Source organism: Desmodus rotundus, chromosome 1, assembly GCF_022682495.2.
Source record: "Desmodus rotundus isolate HL8 chromosome 1, HLdesRot8A.1, whole genome shotgun sequence".
Taxonomy (NCBI): Eukaryota; Metazoa; Chordata; class Mammalia; order Chiroptera; family Phyllostomidae; genus Desmodus; species Desmodus rotundus.
In genome coordinates this window covers 47,706,877-47,726,739 of record NC_071387.1, presented here as the reverse complement: position 1 = coordinate 47,726,739, position 19,863 = coordinate 47,706,877, and the positions used below count along the sequence as shown (strand labels likewise).

The 19,863-nt window shown below is 38.1% G+C and overlaps 1 protein-coding gene across 2 annotated transcripts in view; it reads left to right on the top strand.

Moving 5' to 3' along the window:
- SMC5 (structural maintenance of chromosomes 5) overlaps positions 1-19,863 on the top strand; it is an 87,524-nt gene that overhangs the window by 7,670 nt on the left and 59,991 nt on the right. For both annotated transcript variants that reach the window (XM_024555215.4, XM_024555219.4), the window contains exon 3: positions 5,791-5,843. In XM_024555215.4, the coding sequence (XP_024410983.1) occupies positions 5,791-5,843 (53 nt within the window). The remainder of the gene's footprint in view (positions 1-5,790; positions 5,844-19,863) is intronic.

Genomic DNA, 19,863 nt, shown 5'->3' with positions numbered 1-19,863 from the left:
CCCTCCCTTTCCCTCTCTCTAAAAATAAATAAAATTTAGAAAAAGATTATAAGAGAATATTATGAACTACTTTATGCCAATAAATTTTAAATTTTTTAAAAAATGAATATATACAACTATATAGTTTCTTCAACTATAGAAATTATCAAAACTGACTCTAACAAGAAAAAAGGAAGTCAGCTGTTAACATTTTTCTCAGAACACCAGACAATTATGGATTGGTTCAACAGCAATAATTACTTATTTTACATAGAGAATATGAGTGGGTACCAAAATTGGTCGAGGAAAGAGTGAGAAAATTACAAGCCTGTCTCATTCATGAATATAGAAGCAAAATTCTCAAAAAAAAAAAAAGAAAAACAGCCTGCTGAATCTAGTACATAAAATGCATACTACATCATGATCAAATTGAATTTATTTAAGGCATGGGAGAGTGATTGAATATTAGAAAAAATTAACATCATGTTTTAAAGAACATGATATATTATGTTCTTTATGCAATATTATGATATATATTGCATGATCACCTCAATAGATAAAGTATTATTAAATTCCATAGTAATTTATGATTTAAAAACTCATAGCAAATTAGGAACTGATGGGATCTTTCTTAATTTTATAAAAGATATCTGTGAAAGTGCATGGCAAATTCCGGAATAAGCCATGGTTACCTACTATCATGGCTATTCAACATTATACTGGAAGACTGACAAAGAAAAGGTACAAGTTGGAAAGACAGAAAACTGTCATTCTCAAATGACATTCAAAGGTCATATGAGTGTCTGCATAAAAACCACACACACAAAAAAACTCTAGATAAGCTTCCTGAGCATTAATATGGAATTTTCTCAGGATTGCTAGATATAAGATTATATAGCAAAAGTCAATCGCAAAAGTACACTAATGATGAACAGAAAAATACAATAAAAGTAGGTGCCATTTACAATAGCAACAAAAGAACAAGTTACAGAGCAGTAAGTAAACAAAAGACATGTATGGACTATATGCAGAAGTTATAAAATTTAATTAACAAACTTTAATGTTTGATTAAATGGAGAGAATCACTGACATAAAAATGTCATTTTCAGCATATCCAATATCATTCCAGTCAGAATCCCAATACTGTTTATAGAAAATTACAAGCTTCCATCTACAATTTAGATGGAAGAAAGAAAGACCAAAGAATAGCTTAGATACAGCTAAAGAAATAGAACAAAATGGGAAACTTTTCCTACCAGATATCGAGACTTAATATGAAGTTATAGTAATTTAAGACATGTGCTTTTGGTGTAGAAATATAAAATAGACCAGTGTGATGTCACAGAATGAAAAGCCCAGATATAAAACCATGATTAGTGTACTCTCGATTTATGACAGAACTGACGTTGTAGATGTGTGGAGGGGAATGGATCAATGGCACTGAGGCAGTTGGCTGTCCAGACAGGAAAAAAAGAAAGTGAATGCTGTCCGCACACTTTTAACAAAAAAAAAATTTGAGGTGAGTCGAAGATGTGATTTACCAGAAAGGTTTTTTTTCTTTTTTTTAAAGATTTTATTTATTTACTTTCAGAGAGAAGGGAAGGGAGGGAGAAACACAGGGAGAGAAACATCAGTGTGGGAGAGATACATGGATCTGTTGCTTCTTGTGCGCCCCTAACTGGGGACCAGGCCCACAGCCCAGGCATGTGCCCTGACTGGGAATCAAACTGGCGACCTCTCAGTGTGCCTGGGTTGCCGGCTAAGTGCTCAGTAGGGGGCATGTTAGAGGCAAGCAAGCACGCATTGATATTTCTCCCTGTCTTTCTCCCTCCCTTCCTCTCTCCAAAAATAAATAAATAAAATCTTTTTTAAAAAGTGGTTTGTGAAGTTTTGTGCTGGAGATTTCTCACTGGATGATGCTCCATGGTTGGGTAGACCAGTTGAAGTTCATAGTGATTAAATTGAGCCATTGATTGAGAACCATCAACATTATACTACACGGGAGTAGCTGACATACTCAAAATATCCAAATCAACAAAGTTATTGGTGAAAACGAAAAATGTTTCTTCTGTTTTACAGAAAAAAACCAAATAGACTTTTTGGCCAGTCCAATACATGGTTGTTTTATTTCTTAAACAATACATGAGGTATATATATACCGTTTGCTATATGTTTCACATAGAAACATGTTTTTTAAAAAAAGTCAAGAGTTGAGTTGATACCCTACTGTAAAATATTCTTAAAACTTGAAATGATTCTTTACATTTTTCTAAAGTTATTGCGAATATTGCAATATTATCAAAATGATATTATAAGTTTCTTAGCCTGGCTTAAATTTAATGTAGGGCTATAAGATTGAGGTATAGATTGCTTAAGATTATAAATAAGCCTATTCAAAATATGTGTGTTTTTAATGTTATATGGGAGGCATTTATGAAGTAGAAAAGATACCACTCTGTTAGTAATTAGCCTTCTGATCTTAGTTAATTGTCTGTACTTCCATTTTTCTGTATTTCAAAGATAAGGGGGTTGGAGTGGATAACTTCCAGGACCAAGTCAGAATTTTATAAATAGTAATGTAGTTTTTAATTGCATAAATTATTTATTAAATCCTTATCTCTGCATAATGGTTTGCTAGATTGTACTCCAAGGTGTATATAGTAAGAATAGATGGGGCTGTAACAATTTTTACCGACCTTCCCATATATTTTTGTCAAATGAAGACACTTCTCATCCTTAAGTGGTAGGGGATTTTAAGGAGGCAGCGCATTTTCTTAGATGACAAATGCAGGCTTTGGGTATCCAGAGATGTACGAGTATTTAGGGTCTTCCCATTTACTCAGCAAACATTTTTTTTTCTTTTTCTTTTTAAATATATTTATTGATTATGCTATTACAGTTGTCCCATTTCCCCCCCCACTCCACTCCATCCTGCCCACCCCCCTCCCTCCCACATTCCCCCCCCTATAGTTCATGTCCATGGGTTATACTTATAAGTTCTTTGGCTTCTACATTTCCTACACTATTTTTACCCTCCCCCTGTCTATTTTCCACCTATCATCTATGCTACTTATTCTCTGTACCTTTACCCCCCTCTCGCCCTCCCACTTCCTTATTGACAACCCTCATGTTCTAGTTGTTTGCCTAGTTTGCTCTCGTTTTTGTTTTATGTGTGGTCGTTAATAACTGTGAGTTTGCTGTCATTTTTACTGTTCCTATTTTTGATCTTCTTTTTCTTAGGTAACTCCCTTTAACATTTCATATAATAAGGGCTTGGTGATGATGAGCTTCTTTAACTTGACCTTATCTGAGAAGCACTTTATCTTCCCTTCCATTCTAAGTGACAGCTTTGCTGGATACAGTAATCTTGGATGTAGGTCCTTGCGTTTAATCTTGGGTAATGTAATTATGATGTGCCTTGGTGTGTTCCTCCTTGGGTCCAGCTTCTTTGGGACTCTCTGAGCTTCCTGGACTTCCGGGAAGTCTATTTCCTTTGCCAGATTGGGGAAGTTCTCCATTATTTGTTCAAATAAGTTTTCAATTTTTTGTTCTTCCTCTTCTCCTTCTGGCACCCCTATAATTCGGATGTTGGAACGTTTTGAGATGTCCTGGAGGTTCCTAAGCCTCTCCTCATTTTTCCAAGTTCTTGTTTCTTCATTCTTTTCTGGTTGGATGTTTCTTTCTTCCTTCTGGTCCACACTGTTGATTTGAGTCCCAGTTTCCTTCGCATCACTATTGGTTCCCTGTACATTTTCCTTTGTTTCTCTTAGCATAGGCTTCATTTTTTCATCTGTTTTTCAAACAGATTCAACCAAGTCTGTGAGCATCTTGATAACCAGTGTTTTGAACTGTGCATCCGATACGTTGGCTATCTCTTCGTCGCTTAGTTGTATTTTTTCTGGAGCTTTGAAGTGTTCTGTCATTTGGGCCATTTTTTGTTTGTTTGTTTGTCTTGGCGCGTCTGTTACTTTAAGGGGCGGAGCCTTAGGTGTTCACCGGGGCGGGGTAATGCTGGTGGCTGCGCTGTGATGCTGTACGTGGGGGAGGGGCCGAGTGGGAGCAATGGCGCCCTCCTCACTCTCCTCTGGCTTTCAATCTTTCACTCCGCTACCCACAATCAAACTGGGCCACTCTGGTGCTGGTTCCCGAGTAAGTGGGCCTGTGCACACTCCAGGCCCCTGTGGGTCTCTTCAACTACCTTTCCTGTGAGGCTGGGAGTCTCTCCTGCTGCCGCCCCAACCCCCAGGGGCGCTTTCAATCAGAGGTTTGAGGCTTTATTTCCCCAAGCTGGAGCCCTGGGTTGCGAGGTCTGCTTTGCTCCCCACCGTTCCTCCGGTTTATCTGTGGGCGAATGTGTTGCCGCAGGGTGCTACCCGCCACTCTGCCTGCCCAGCTCTCCGCCACTCCTAGTCGGGCCCTCTGGGTTTATCTGTGCAAATGTGGGGCCACAGGGTCTGCTAGTGCTCGGACTGCCTGCGCCATTTGTCCCACACTCCGCCAGTCTCAGTCCCGCCACAGCCACGCGAGTCCTCTCCACCCCGGTGCCCGTCTCTGCCCCTCCTACCAGTCTGGATGAATGTTTATTTTCTATTTCCTTGGTGTTGGTCCCCCTTGCTGTTCGATTCTCTGTCAGTTCTGGTTGTGCGAGGAGGCGCAGTGTGTCTACCTACACCGCCATCTTGGTTCTCTGTCCCAGCAAACATTTTTAATGTTGTCTTTATGTTTAAATGCTAATACAAAAATTTAACACTGGCAGGTTGGGTATCATTCCTATATGTACTCTACAGTCAGAACTGCCTCCTGATTTTGTTTTTCTTCTGCTTGGTACCAAGTATTTTGATTGCTGCAAGCTAATGTAGATGGCACTCCTACAAAAATGGCATTGTCTTTTCTATTTATGAAGAAACTGAAACAGAGAGGTTAAGTTTTTGCTTTTCTCAAGGTCATGCAACTTACCTATAACTTTCTAGTTACAAGAACAGACTTTTCCATCTTTCTGGGACTCAGTTTCATCATTTATTAAATGGATATAGTATATACTTCGTAAGGGAGCTCATGAGTATTAAGTGAGAAAAATTGTATGTAAAGAGCTTAGCACAGCAGGATATAGTAACACTTAATAAATGTTAGTTGTTGTCTGTATAATTGTCATCACTGCTGTTACCATTATTAAAAAGATAATTATTTCCAAGGTGTTTTATAGCCTGGTTTAAGATTCAATCTGATCTTTTTAGGCTCAGAGTCTGTTTTCATGCTTATGCTTATATACCTATAGAAACTAGCTCAAATAGCCTTACTTAAATTGTATTTACCCTGGGTATTGCTCTTTTTAAAAATATACTTGCTGACAGTTATGTCCTGATTAATAACTGGGTAAGTTACTAATATTTAATCTGTGCAACTACATTGAAGTTTCCCATAAGTTAAGTGAGATTGGATATATAGCTCATCATGGCTCTTCTGTAGAACTTATTTTCCCACTGGCTTTCTTCTGTCTGAGAGTGTGTGTCAGGTATAGTGGCTAAGAATGCAAGCTCTGGAGCTAGGTTACCTGGGCTTAGATCCTTGTTCTGTACCACTTACTGGCTTTGTCATGAGTTTTGTAAGAGGCTATCTGGCACATAAAACGTTCGGGAAATGGTAACTAATATTACTGCTTTTTGTGGGTAGAAACAGTAAAGGGGCATTTCATACAGAGTAGTTTTCACATTGATCTTGACCTGACAAATAATAACTGCTAGATCTCTTAACCTGGGAATGTCATTACACAGCTCACTACGTGTTTTTGTTTTTGTTTTTTTAATTTCTTAGGTTGGCTTTTTTGTGAAGCGAGGATGTTCCAAAGGCATGGTTGAAATTGAATTGTAAGTGTTAAAAGTGCTGAAACTACTTTTATTCCTACAATTTCTTAGTTTATGTTCATGCTCTCTTGATGACTTTAGAAAAGAATAATAATATAGTATTATGACGTATATACTGGAAATATTTCAAGAATATTTAATCCAGATAAGTTTTTTTTTTAAGTATCTTTAAAACCAAAATTGTAAGAATTTTCTTTTGGAAAAATTAAGGAAATTATAAATTTATAGGAGATGATGCAATATAAATATAACACTGTTACATATGCATTATGAAATTGCAGTATTTTTTTACAAATTTAAGATATTTTTGTGTGTGCTGATTTTGAAAGTAATACTTGCTTGTTAAAAATGCTAATAGTATAGAAGTGTATAAAGTTGAATATGAAGGTCTGTCTTCTTGATATAATTGTACTTCTCAAAATAACCACAGTGAATAATTTGGTGAATCTCATGTATGGCAAGTACTTGGCACCAGTGTCACCATTTTCCATTTCCTCCTTCATGGCAGAGATCGATACTTCATTATGGCATTCTTTTTCCTTGAGCCTAGACGTTATCAGTTTATCACCCTTGGCACCCATTTCTGATGGATCAGAGTTAGAATTTAAGATGAAACCAGTTGACTACCTTGGTGTATATACTTTTAGTCTTTTGTAGATGAAAATGCACATGGTTTAGATGATTTTTAGAGTTTTTTCAGGGGGAGTGTTTATAGAAAGTCATGGAATTTTTTAGCTGAAATAGCTCTTAAAGATTATCTGATAGTCCTGTCATTTTATAGGATATGAGGAAGTGATCTTTTTACTCAAAAATGGTTAGAAAATTTTTTATTTATGTAGAGATGAGTAATACATACTCATGGAAGTAAAAAGAAAATAGATTTTACTTATCTTATTAAAATGTAATGAGTGTTTTACTGAAGGATACAAAACCAAGACCTGAATAAATGTTGAAACATATTCTGTTTCTAGAAACATAACATTAATATTAACAGGTCAGTCATTTCTAAATTAATATATACATTTGATATAATTCCAATGAGAGTCTCAACTGGTAAGTTTACAAATTGATTCTTAAGTTCATCTGAAAGAATAAATGTACCACAAAACCCATGGAGATTTTGAAAAAGCAGAATCATGAATAACATATTTGTGTACCAGATGCTAAAGTATACTATAAAGTCATTTATAGCATGGTATTGGTGCAGAAAGAGCAACAGAATGGAGAAAATAGGGACAGAGCTAAATGTATATGAGAATTTAATTTATTGTAATAGTGGCTGTTTAAATGGGTGGTATAATTACTCATATTGAGTTGGAATAATTGGCTATTAATGTTTTTTAAACAGAAAATAGGCTGTATACTTCACTAGTTACCAAGGAAATCAAAATAATGACTTTTTTCCTCTGTTTAGAAAAATTAAATCTAAAATTCATTAATGTGAAGGTACGGGGAAGTTAATCCTGTCATGCATTGTTTGTGGGAGCCTAAGCAGTATATCATACTTGGCAGTATTTATCATCCAAAATAGAATTTTAAATAGAAATATTCTTTGATCCGGTTACTATTCTAACAAAGGTTTACTCATTTGCAAAAATTAGCTTTTTCCTAATTTTAATAGTGAAAAATTATAAACAACTCAAAAGTCTATCGTTAAATAAAATTTGATATATTCATACAATATCCATATGGATATATCCATATTATTCAGCATAGAGAGGAATGAGGTCTTGATAGATCCTATTTCGGATGGACTTTGAAAATATTATGCTCATTGAAATAAGCTAGACACAAAAGACTATAGTCTATAATTCCATTTATGTAAAATGTTCAGAATAGGCAAGTCCATAAAGACAAAATAGACTAGTGGTTGCTGGGGTATGAGGGAAGGAGAGAAATGGGGAGTGACTTCTTAGGAGGCATGGGCTCCTTTTGGGGGTGATGAAAAAACTCTAGAATTGTATGGTGGTGATATTTGCACAGCCTTATCAATATATTAGAAACCATTGTTGCTACATATTTTCAACTACACACCTTAAAATGGTAAAAAGGATAAATTTAATATTATGTATATTTTCCTACAATAAAAAATTTGAGTTTTATACTTTAAAATGGTAGAAAATAGATGTGAATTATATCTCAGTTTTAAAAATTGCCAAAGATACTTGTGAGTTAGCCCTGGGACTGTTGATTGATCACAATGGTTTCTTAGATATTGAAACTAAAACAAATATACTAAGCCAGTTACATATATAAAATGCAGACAGAATTAGTATTTAAATTTCAAAATTCTGTTATGGATGGCTGCAGATGTTAAGTACTCTTGACTTTCTTCTATGACTCTCTAAGGCCCAGTTGTTTTCTTAGTTATCTTAGTAGATAAACTACTAGCTCTAATAATCTAACCAGTGACCATTAACTAGAGTTCTGTTACCAAGTCTGGCACAAGGGGAGGTTTCCCTTTGCACAAACAACATGGTTACACTGTGGTTCCACTTGGATCCATGTGGCCTTGAAAGTACTGAGCACAAACTGGTCATCAGCAGTTACTGAAATTGTTATTGCTGTTGAATAAACCCTGCATTGATTAGGCATGTACTCATTGAGTATAATGGTGGATAGAATAAACTCTGGCATGGATTTATGAAATCATTTTTCAGCTGTTTATTGAGTGCCTGTACCTTGGGGAATATAGCATTCTACCTTCATGGAATTTATGGTTAGGAGGGTGGGGGGACAAAAAAAATAAATAGGTCAAATATATATTACGTTTGATGATGATAAGTGTATGTAAAACAATAAAGCAGGAAAGGAGGATAGGGAGTACCAGAGTGGTGTTTACAGTATTAAATAAGGTAACCAGGAAAGTTCTCAGTGAGAAAATAGTGTTTGAGCCAAGACTTGAAGGAGATAAGGGGTGAGCATGGACATCCTTGGGGAAATAGCATTTTGGGTAGAGGAATCTGCAAATGCTAAGATCCTGCATTGGTACCCAGTGTGACTGGATCACAGTGAACAGGAGAATAGTAAAAGATAGGTCTGAAAATATCAAGAAGCCAGCTAGCTCATAGAGCCTTGTAGGCCAATGTAAAGACTTTGCATTTACTTTCAGTAAGATGTGAGGCCACCAGGATTTGCCCAAAGCAGTGTCATTTAGGTTGCTCTGTAAAAACAGATTGTAAGAGAACAGAGGCAAAAGCTTGGATTTCAGTTAAGTGACTAATAGAATATAACCATAAGAGAGATTAACATAGTTTGGGATTTGCTCACAAATTGAATAGAAGGTGGGAAGAAAGAGAGGCATCGAGAACTGTAAAATATCTGGCATCCCTAAGTGTGGAGATTCTAGTAACTGAGGTCAAGAAACCTGCTACAGGAGGTTTTCGGGTAAGATTAGAAGTTCATTTTGGAGTAAATCATGTATCATTGAATTAAGATGCTACCACTTATAAAATGCAGCTTCCAATTAAATTCTAACAGAGTTTAAAATGTGCATCCCAATTTCAGAAATGTTTAAGGCATGAAACAACAATAAAAAGAACCAAATGTTTTTCAAAGTTGATAGACCACTGAGTAAAGTTTGAGGTGCCTAGTAGATGAATGTTGAATAGGTAGAACTAAACCCTATTGCAATGCAGCTTTTGGAGTTTGAACACAGGAAAGACTAGGAAAGGCAACTACAAGAATTTGCAAGTGAGTCAAAAGAATGTATCTGGAATGTAAAGCTTTAAATGTGAGCAAGGGAGTGATCTGTGTCTGACACTACTGATAGGTGAGGTAAAGTGAGGGAGTGAGGACAGAGCTCAAGATGTAGTCATCATTGACCTTGACAAGGTTTGAAGGGAGCTGGTGCTTTTATTTATTTACTCTTCTTGAATGTTCAGGAAGGCCTGTTGGAAATATTTATGAGCTGAGAACTGAATGATAAAAATGAGCCAACTACAAGAAGAACTGGAATTAGAGTATTCTGGGCAGAGGGAATAGTTTATGCACAGATCGAAGGTGGCATTGTTTGTTTCTGAGGAACAGAAAAGTGGTAGTTTGGCTTGAATAAAATGAGATTATTTGTTGTATGACTCTGGAAAGTGCCATTTACATGGTCGGGAGTATTCCCTTCTGTTCGATTAATTTCCCGATACCCAGTTTTGCATTCTTAGATTAAGTGCAGTGGTCACTTAATCGATGCTTTATATGCATTGCTAGATTTGCTTTTCTAATGTTTTATTTAGGGTTTTTACATCTTTATTTTGTTTGTGAGATATTTGTTTGAATGTTTGCTTAAACTTACTGATAAAATCATCTGCGTCTGGAGTTTTTTGTGTTTTTTTATTTTTAACTTGATTTAATTTAATGGTTAATGGGATTGATTAATTTTTGTATTATTGAGTCATTGTGGTAATTTTTACTTTTCTAAAAATTTTTCTATTTTTCCTAGTTGTATTTCCCCTTTTTATTCATGTTTTTCTCTACGGTTTGAAAAAATTGAAAAAATTTTTGAAAAAATGGGTTTGTCAGTTTTATTAGTCTTTTTCAATGTATTAACTTTTGCGATTGTCTTGGTTTTATATCAGTTTTCTATTTCATTATTTTCTACTATCATCTTTACTAATCCTTTAAACTTGGTTTTCTTGGGTTTTTTTTTTATTTCTTGAATACTTTTACTAATTTTTAGTCTTTTGTTTTTTCTAACATAAATAGTTATGGTTAAAATTTTCCTGTTGGTATTTAGTTCCATCTCCCAAATTTTGTTACATTAATATTTTTCTGTTTTTCTTTTCTAAATATTTTATGTATTTTCTTTGAGGTCATAATTAGAAGTGGTTTCAAATTCTAATGCAGTGATTTTCTTGTTATATTTCACTATTGAGTTCCACGTTGATAGTAATGCAGTTAAAAAATATATACACACACAAATATATAGTATGCGTATATATACATGCACATATGGTCTTTATGTTATTACCAATCCTTTGAAATTTGTTTAGGCTTACTTTTTGTAATGAGCTTTCATAATTGTCACTTGTTTGGTTGAAAGAATGAATAAATAGTCTGCTGTTGAATGGGCAGTCTTCCATATTTGTCCATTAGTTCAAGCTTACTAAGTATATTGTTAAATCTTACATTTTTGCTAATATCAACTGTCAGATTGATTCCTAATTTCTGAGAAAAGTGTATGATACTAACCCTCTCTGTAGATTTGTCAATTACCCTTGTCCTTTCAGTTTTTGCTTTATATTTGGAACATTATTAGTTGCAACTAAGATTCAAATTTTTTTATCTTCCTGGTGAATTGAACTTTTTATTATTGTGTACTGACTATTTTTTGATGCTTTTTGCCTTGGAATCTTTTTAATTTGCCATTAATGTAGTGAGCAGTTTTTTTCTTTTTTAAATATACTTTTTGAGTATCTTTTTTCATTTATTTCAGTATTGTACCTTTTGTATTTCATTTAAACATGCATAGCTGGGTTTTTTAATATAGCCTTAAGCTATATTTAAGACCCCAATGTCTTACTGTGTGGGGTTTTTTTTAGATTTTATTTATTTATTTTTAGACATAGGGGAAGGGAGAGAGTAACATTGGTTTGAGAGGGAAACGTCAATTGGTTGCCTCTTGAATGTGTCCCCATGGGGATCAAACGGGAAGCCTTTTGCTTTGGGGAGGACGCCCAACCAACTGAACAAGACCAGTCAGGGCTTGTCCTGTGTTTTTTATTTGTCCCACTTTTTATATTCCTCTTCTCTATGGCATTTCTTGGAATTTTTTTGTTGTTTAATTTTTCTTTATTGTTTTGGAAATTATGCATTCTTGTTAGTTATTAGAATTTTTAACAATTTTTTTTAATTTTTTAAAATTATTTTTTTAATCCTCACCCAAGTGAAAGGTTTTCTTAGGCTGCCGAGGAAGAAATGCCAATCAGCCACAAAATTAGGCAGTACAGAGCTTTATTGAGGTTTGTGCACCCCGGCGAGATTCCCGGTCTGCAGCGCGGGCAGGGGAAGTTCCCGCCCAAGCAGGGCATAGGGCGGGGTTTTATGCATCAAATTCTGGTTGGCTGTCTTCGTGGGGGCTAGGGATTGGTCTCCTTGAACAAAGCGGCAATCTATCATTGGTGGTTCCCTGGTTTGACATCAGCCATCTCTTCCGGGTTGTAGTTCGGCTGCCATTTTGTCCTACCCCGCCCATCCTGACACCAAGGATATGCTTTATTGATTTTTAGAGGAAGGGAGAGAAACATCGATGTGAGAGAGAAACATCGATCAATTGCCTCCTGTATGTTCCCTGACTGGGGATTGAGCCCACAACCTAGGTATGTGCCCTGCTTGGGTATCGAGCCACCTGGCCAGGGCTATACATATTTTTGTTTCTTTTTTCTTTTAAATGAGAGTTAGGTTTATTTGACTCACTGCAGCAAGGGAGGAGACACTCCAGAGAAACTCAGGGCATCAGAGTACCAGGAGTTGAGAGGGGCTTCTTAGAGGATCTGGGGTGGTGCTGATGAGGCTAAGGAAGGGTTGAGGAAATAGGGGCAGTTGTGGATTGCCATCGCTGTTAAAGAAGGGGGTGGGCAATTCAATGACCGGGTGTCTTCATAATTTGATAATTAATTATTATTAGTTCATTATTGTTTAGTTTCATCCATAATGGTCTAGCAGGGAGGAAGATGAAAGTGGGTCTAGAACCAGCATTAGTATGGGAGCAGCAGGCAGCCACTCCTGTTAGTTGGAAAGGGAAATACTTAGTCCCATTTTTGGTTTCAGAGTGGCCTCTTGTCTGTCTTGTTGAAAGGTGGGTGGATGTAGAGGGTCCTTGTAGCACATTGTTTCTATTCTGTGGGCACTTCCTGTGTTCAGTTGAATACATCATAATCTGGCTGCCAGCAGGGCTGGTTTTCCTTGTGTATTGTTTTCATTTTTTCACACCAAGAAACTTGGGGAATGTCTTTGAGGTCTCTCTGTACCTTGGCACTGGCTGCACAGCCTTGGGTGGCTGCCGTTGAAACCTACCAGACCCAATAAGCAGAGACAGGGATTGAATCTTTATGGGCACTTTATTCAGATGGTTGGCAATCTGAGGAGACCTCAGGTTTGTATTCTAACAGACTGTCTCACATTCCATTTTAAAATGGCCCTTTTTATAAAGAGAACAAAGTGTAGATAAGGGCTTGGAATTCAGGGAAAAGTTAATTGGATTAGCAAAACTGCAGCATTGTAGCCCTGGGCAGTAGTCTTTAGCAGTGTTCTGGGTAGTGGTCATCTCATCCTGGAGCACAATGGCTCAGATACCATCTTGAATTGCTTGCAGTCCTCCTGAGGCACAAAGGTGGAACTGCTCCTGGTCTCCTGGACTAAGGGTGAGTCACGCCTTCAGTTCCTGGAACAATAGCTTTTACATACATTCATTACTAAGCTTATTGGCTATTATTTAAACTAAAATTTTCTAACTTTCCAGTCCCCCATCACCTTCACCTCTTCTGCCGCTGATTTCCCACAGTATATGTGTGGGTCCCTTTCAATACTGACACGCTGGATGTCAGCAGGGCTATGGAGAGGTCATTGCAGTGCCCTGAGACCTTCAGTGGGTGCCTTGTCTAGTGTTGTCTATGTAAATGTTAACAAGGGAGAGAAATAAGAAAGCTTGGTTTTATCTGTTCTAAATATGAGCCATTGCCCCCTGCCTTGACCTAGTGTGACTCAATTGCCTTGAGTGATTCAGACATTCTCAGATACCAGGAGGCAAAGGCACAATTCTGTTCAAAATTCTCTAAGAATAATCGAAGCAGTAAATGACCATTAGACCATTTTTTCCAATGCTATTTTCTTTTCCAATTCCATTTTATACAGGGCCAGGTCATTAGAATTTGATCAAGTACTAACAATGAAAACACATTTGATGCTTTTCGAAAAGAAACTCTTACATTGCTTTGAGTAGGACCAAGATGTATGAAATCATAGCAGCTGTTAATTTTTAAGACCTTTCAAATATGTTAAATGCTTTGCCTACTTGTTTTACTTAATCTATGCAGCCACCCTATGAGATCAGTATCATTATCCTCATTTTATAAATGAGGAAGTTGTGTCTCCGAGATTTGAAGTAACTTGATCTAGACCTCTCAACCAGTGAGTGTAAAAGGAAAGATTTCACACCTTGGTGTGTCCTTCTACTCTAAGCCCACTATTCTCCAGCAGCCAGAGAAATTGGGTACTGCAGCCTTCGGAGGTACCCCACCGTGGATGTCAGGGCCAGGGGAACCTGGGACATACTTTGAGCTCCTCTGGCCTGGCCACTTCTAACTAGAAGTTTGCACTCACCTTATCTGCTATGAGTGATGGCCACCTCAGTGGCCTAGGAAGAAACTCATCCCTACATAAAGTCTTGATTCCCCTCACGTCTCAGCCTCCATTGTAGCCCCTGCTTCCCAGTAGTCAAGCTCAGAAACTGTGTGTGAACACAAATCCAAGTAGCCCATGTGAAAGAAAGGAGTGGCCCCATGATGTCAAGCCTGAAGATCTGGGCCAATTTGAGGAAACCAAGACTACTTTGAAAAGGATAAAATGTTTTTTGTCACCTAAGAGTCCTTTAAGTTAGGGGGCTTTGTTTTGGTTTTTGGTTTTTTAATACATTGAGCTGGATCCTCCTTGGCTTCTTTGTGGCTTGGTGATATCAAGACACAGCTGAGAAATTTGCCTTCGTGAGACTCCCTCCTTCCTGTTACACAGGTCTTGCAGTTGTTCATGACTAGGTCCACTTGGTGTATTGTTCATGTCCTGGCCCCCACCTTCATGCCACACAGAGCTGCAACTCCCATCCCTGAGCTTCCTGATACAGGTAGGTGATAGTGTAGCAGGAAGAGCTGGGTACAGAGACTCATGAGGGAGGGTGGGGATCAGCATTCCCACTCACAGGATACATCCAAATGACCAATTCAAGACATTCAGAGGATGGTGTCTGGCGCATGAATTTACTCACATATGTAGCCATACGTAAGCTTTGTGCCAGGTCTGGCGGTTGGACTGCAACACATCCAACATTCATCCCGTGTATTAGTTGGGCAGGGCTGCCATTGTTCCACAGAGTGGCTCAAACAACAGAAATTGACTTCCTCACAATTCTGGAGGTTAGAGTTCAAGATCAAGGTGTCAACAGGGTTGACTTCTAAAGTTAGCTGTGTGTTAGTTATGTACAGCCTTTATTATGTTATGGTATATTCCCTCTATTCCCACTTTGCTGGGAGTTTTTACAAAAATAATGTGGATTTTGTCAAATGCTTTTTTTCCACATCTATGGATATACTTGAATTATTTTTATTCTTTATTATATTTATGTGGTGTATCACTTTATACTTGATATGCAGATATAGAACCAACCTTGCATCTAAGGATTAAATCCCACTTGATTGTGATGTATGATCTTTTTAATGTATTGTTGAATTTGGTTTGTTGATACTTTGTTGAGGATTTTTGCATGTTTGTTCATCAGGAATATTGGCCTGTAATTTTCTATTTTTGTAGTGGTTTTTGTCTAGTTTTGTTGTCAGGGTAATGCTGGCCTTTTAAAATGAGTTTGGGACTTTTCCCTCCTCTTTAATTTTTTGGAATAGTTTGAGAAGAGTGAATAGTTATTCATTCTTTTTGACTATTTGGTAAAATTCATCTGTGAAGCCATCTGGTTCAGGGCTTTTGTTTGTTCAAAGACCCAGCTCTTGATTTCATTGACCTTTTGTATTGTGGGGTTTGGGGTTTTTTGGGGTTTTTTTGCTGTTTAGCTCAGCCACTGAGTCTTTATTTTTTTTCCCTGATATATTTATCGATTATGCTATTACAGTTGTCCCATTTCCGCCCCTTCACTCAACTCCATCCTGCCCACCCCCTCCCTTCCACATTCCCCCCCTATAGTTCATGTCCATGGGTTATAAGTTCTTTGGCTTCTACATTTCCTGCACTATTCTTACCCTCCCCCTGTCTATTTTCCACCTATCATTTATGCTATTTATTCTCTACCTTTCCCCCCTCTCTCCCCCTCCCAATCCCCTATTGATAACCCTCCATGTGATCTCCATGTTCCTGTTCTAGTTGTTTGCTTAGTTTTCTTTTGTTTTTGTTTTAGGTGTGGTTGTTAATAACTGAGTTTGCTGTCATTTTTACTGTTAATATTTTTTATCTTCTTTTTCTTAGGTAACTCCCTTTAACATTTCATATAATAATGGCTTGGTGATGATGAACTCCTTTAACTTGCCCTTATCTGAGAAGCACTTTATCTTCCCTTCTATTCTAAATGATAGCTTTGCTGGATACAGTAATCTTGGGTGTAGGTCCTTGCCTTTCATGACTTGGAATACTTCTTTCAAGCCCCTTCTTGCCTGTAAGGTCTCTTTTTGAGAAATCAGCTGACAGTCTTATGGGAACTCCTTTGTAGGTAACTGTTTTCTTTTCTCTTGCTGCTTCTAAGATTCTCTCCTTCTGTTTCATCTTGGGTAATGTAATGATGATGTGCCTTGTTGTGTTCCTCCTTGGGTCCAGCTTCTTTGGGACTCTCTGAGCTTCCTGGACTTCCTGGAAGTCTATTTCCTTTGCCAGATTAGGGAAGTTCTCCTTCATTATTTGTTCAAATAAGTTTTCAATTTTTTGTTCTTCCTCTTTTCCTTCTGGCACCCCTATAATTCAGATGTTGGAACGTTTCAAGCTGTCCTGGAGGTTCCTAAGCCTCTCCTCATTTTTCCAAATTCTTGTTTCTTCATTCTTTTCTGGTTGGATGTTTCTTTCTTCCTTCTGGTCCACACTGTTGATTTGAGTCCCAGTTTCCTTCGCATCACTGTTGGTTCCCTGTACATTTTCCTTTGTTTCTCTTGGCATAGCCTTCATTTTTTCATCTAGTTTTCGAACAAATTCAACCAATTCTGTGAGCGTCTTAATAACCAGTGTTTTGAGCTGTGCATCCGATAGGTTGGCTGTCTCTTCATTGCTTAGTTGTATTTTTTCTGGAGCTTTGAAATGTTCTGTCATTTGGGCCTTTTTTTTTTTGTCTTGGCGTGGCTGTTATTTAAAGGGGCGGAGCCTTAGGTGTTCACCGGGTCGGGGTAACGCTGGTCCCTGCGCTGTGAAGCTGTACGTGTGGGAGGGGCGGAGAGGGAGCAGTGGCGCCCGCTCCACTCTGCCGAATCTCAGCCACTCCCTCCGCTACCCACAATCAAACCGGGCCCCTCTTGTGCTGGTTCCCGGGTGGGTGGGCTTGTGCACACTCTAGGCCCCTGTGGGTCTCTCCAACGACCTCTCCTGTGAGGCTGGGAGTCTCTCCCGCTGCCGCCCCAACCCCAGGGGCATTTTCAATCAGAGGTTTGAGGCTTTATTTCCCCGAGCTGGAGCCCTGGGTTACGCAGTCTGCTTTGCTCCCCGCTGTTCGTCCCGGTTTATCTGTGCACGAGTGTGGGGCCACGGGGTGCTACCCGCCACTCTGCCTGCCCCACTCTCCGCCACTCTGAGTCCGGCTCTCTTGGTTTATCTGTGCACAAATGTGGGGCCGCAGGGTCTGCTAGTGGTCAGACTGCCTGCCCCTTTCGTCGCCAGTCTGGGTCCCGCCACTGCCACACGAGTCCTCTCTGCCCCGGTGCCCGTCTCCACCCCTCCTACCGGTCTGGATGTATGTTTCTTTTTTATCTACTTGGTGTCGGACTTCCTTGCCGTTTGATTTTCTGTCCGTTCTGGTTGTGCAAGGAGGCACAGTGTGTCTACCTACACCGCGATCTTGGTTCTCCTCCGGGTTTTGGGGTTTTTTAAACTACTTTATTTATTTCTGCTCTGATATTATTTCTTTGGGCTTTGTTCTTTTTTTTAGTTCCTTTAGGTGTAAGGTTAGAGGATTGATTAAAGAGGTATCTTCTCTCTTGAGGTAAGCTCTATACTGTGAATTTTCCTCTTACAACAGCTGTGACTCTGTCCCATGGATTTTGGGTCATCGTGCTTTAATTTTTATTTGCCTCAAGGTATCTTTTGGCTTCTTCCTAATCTCATTGTTATCCCATTCGTTGTTTAGCACATAATTTAGCCTCCATGTGTTTGTGTGTTTTTTAGTTTTCTTCTTATAATTGATTTCTAATTTTATACCATTGTGATTGGAGAAGATGTTTGATATGATTTCACTCTTAAATCTATTGAAACTTGATTTGGAGCCTAACATGTGATCTATCCTGTAAAATTTGCCATGTGTACTTGAATGTATAGTCTACTGCTTTTGAGTAAAATATCAAGTAAATCCATCTGATCTAGTGTGACATTTATGGCTGCTGTTTCCCTGATCCAGACAGATCTACCCTATGGGGTAAAGGGGGTGTTCAAGTCCTCTACTATGACTGTATTGCTGTATTAGGAGCATAGACGTTTACAAGAGTTGTATCTTCTTCTTGAATTGATCCCTTTATCAATATGAAATGCTCTTCTTTGTCTTCTTTTACAAGCCTTGTTTTGAAGTCTGTTTTGTCTGATGTAAGTATTGGTACTCCAGACTATTTTTTATTTACATTTGCGTAAAACATCTTTTTCGTTTCTTTACTTTTTTAATTATATTTTATTGATTATGCTATTACAGTTTTCCTAATTTTTCCCCCCTTTGCTGCCCTTACACCCAGCATCACCCACTCCCTCAGGCAATTCCTCCACCGTTGTTCATGTCCATGGGTCATGAGTATAAGTTCTTTGGCTACTCTACTTCCTATACTGCCCTTTACATCCCATGGCAACTAGCTATTTGTACTTATTAATCTCCTCACCTCTTCACCCATTCCCCTGTACTCCCTCTCATCTGGCAGCCATGAAAATGCTCTCTGTATCCTTGATTCTGTCTCTGCTCTTCTTGTTTGCTTAGTTTGTTTTTTAGATTCAATTATTAATATGTATTTTTTGCCATTTTATTGTTCATGGTTTTGATCTTCTTTTTCTTGAGTAAGTCCCTTTAACATTTCATGTAATCGTGGTTTAGTGATGATGAATTCCTTTAGTTTTTTCTTGTCTTGGAGGTTCTTTATCTCCCCTTCCATTCTAAACATTATCCTTGCTGGGTAGAGTGATCTTGGCTGTAGGTCCCTACTTTTCATGACTTTGAATGTTTCTTGCCAATCCCTTCTAGCCTGGAAAGTTGCTTGTGAGAAATCAGCTGACTGTCTTATGGGAACTCCACTGTAGGTAACTAACTGCTTTTCTCTTGCTGCTTTTAAGATTCTCTCTATATCTTTAACCTTTGGCATTTTAATAATGATGTGTCTTGGAGTGAGCCTCTTTGCATCCATCTTGTTTGGAACTCTGTGCTTCCTGGACTGGCATGTCTATTTCCTTCACTAAATTAGGAAAATTTTCTTTAATTATTTTTTCAAATAGATTTCCAATTTCTTGTTCTTTCTCTTCTCCTTCTGGTACCCCTATGATACAAATGTTGGACCTCTTGAAGTCCCAGAGGCTGCTTTTACTATCCTCACTTTTTGGGGTTCTTTTTCCTTCTTGTTATTCTGATTGGTTACTTTTTGCCTCTTTATGTTCCATATCATTGATGTGACTTGGCTTTATCCACTCTACTGTTGTTTCACTATAAATTGTTCTGTTATGTCAATTAGTGTATTCGTTGTTTCTGAGTGCGTCTTTTTTTTATTCTATGGAGGGCCTCACAAAGTTTCTTGAGCATCCTTATAACCAGTGTTTTGAACTCTGCATCTGATAGATTATTTATCTCCATTTCTTTTAGCTCTTTTTCTGGAGTTTTGATCTGTTCTTTCATTTGGGCCATGTTTCTTTGCGGATTTTGGCAGCCTCCCTGTGTTTGTTTCTATTGAATTGGGTAGAGCTGCTTTGACTTCGTGTGTTGGTAGCATGGCCTAATGTAGTAGGTATCCTGGAGGGTCCAGTGGCACAGCCTCCCCTTTCAACCAAGCTGTGTACTTGAGGTGTGCCATTGTGTGGGCTGAGTACACCCTTATCTTGTACTTGAGCCTTGGTTGCTGTTGGCAGGTCAATGGGAGGAATTTTCCAGGCCAGCCAG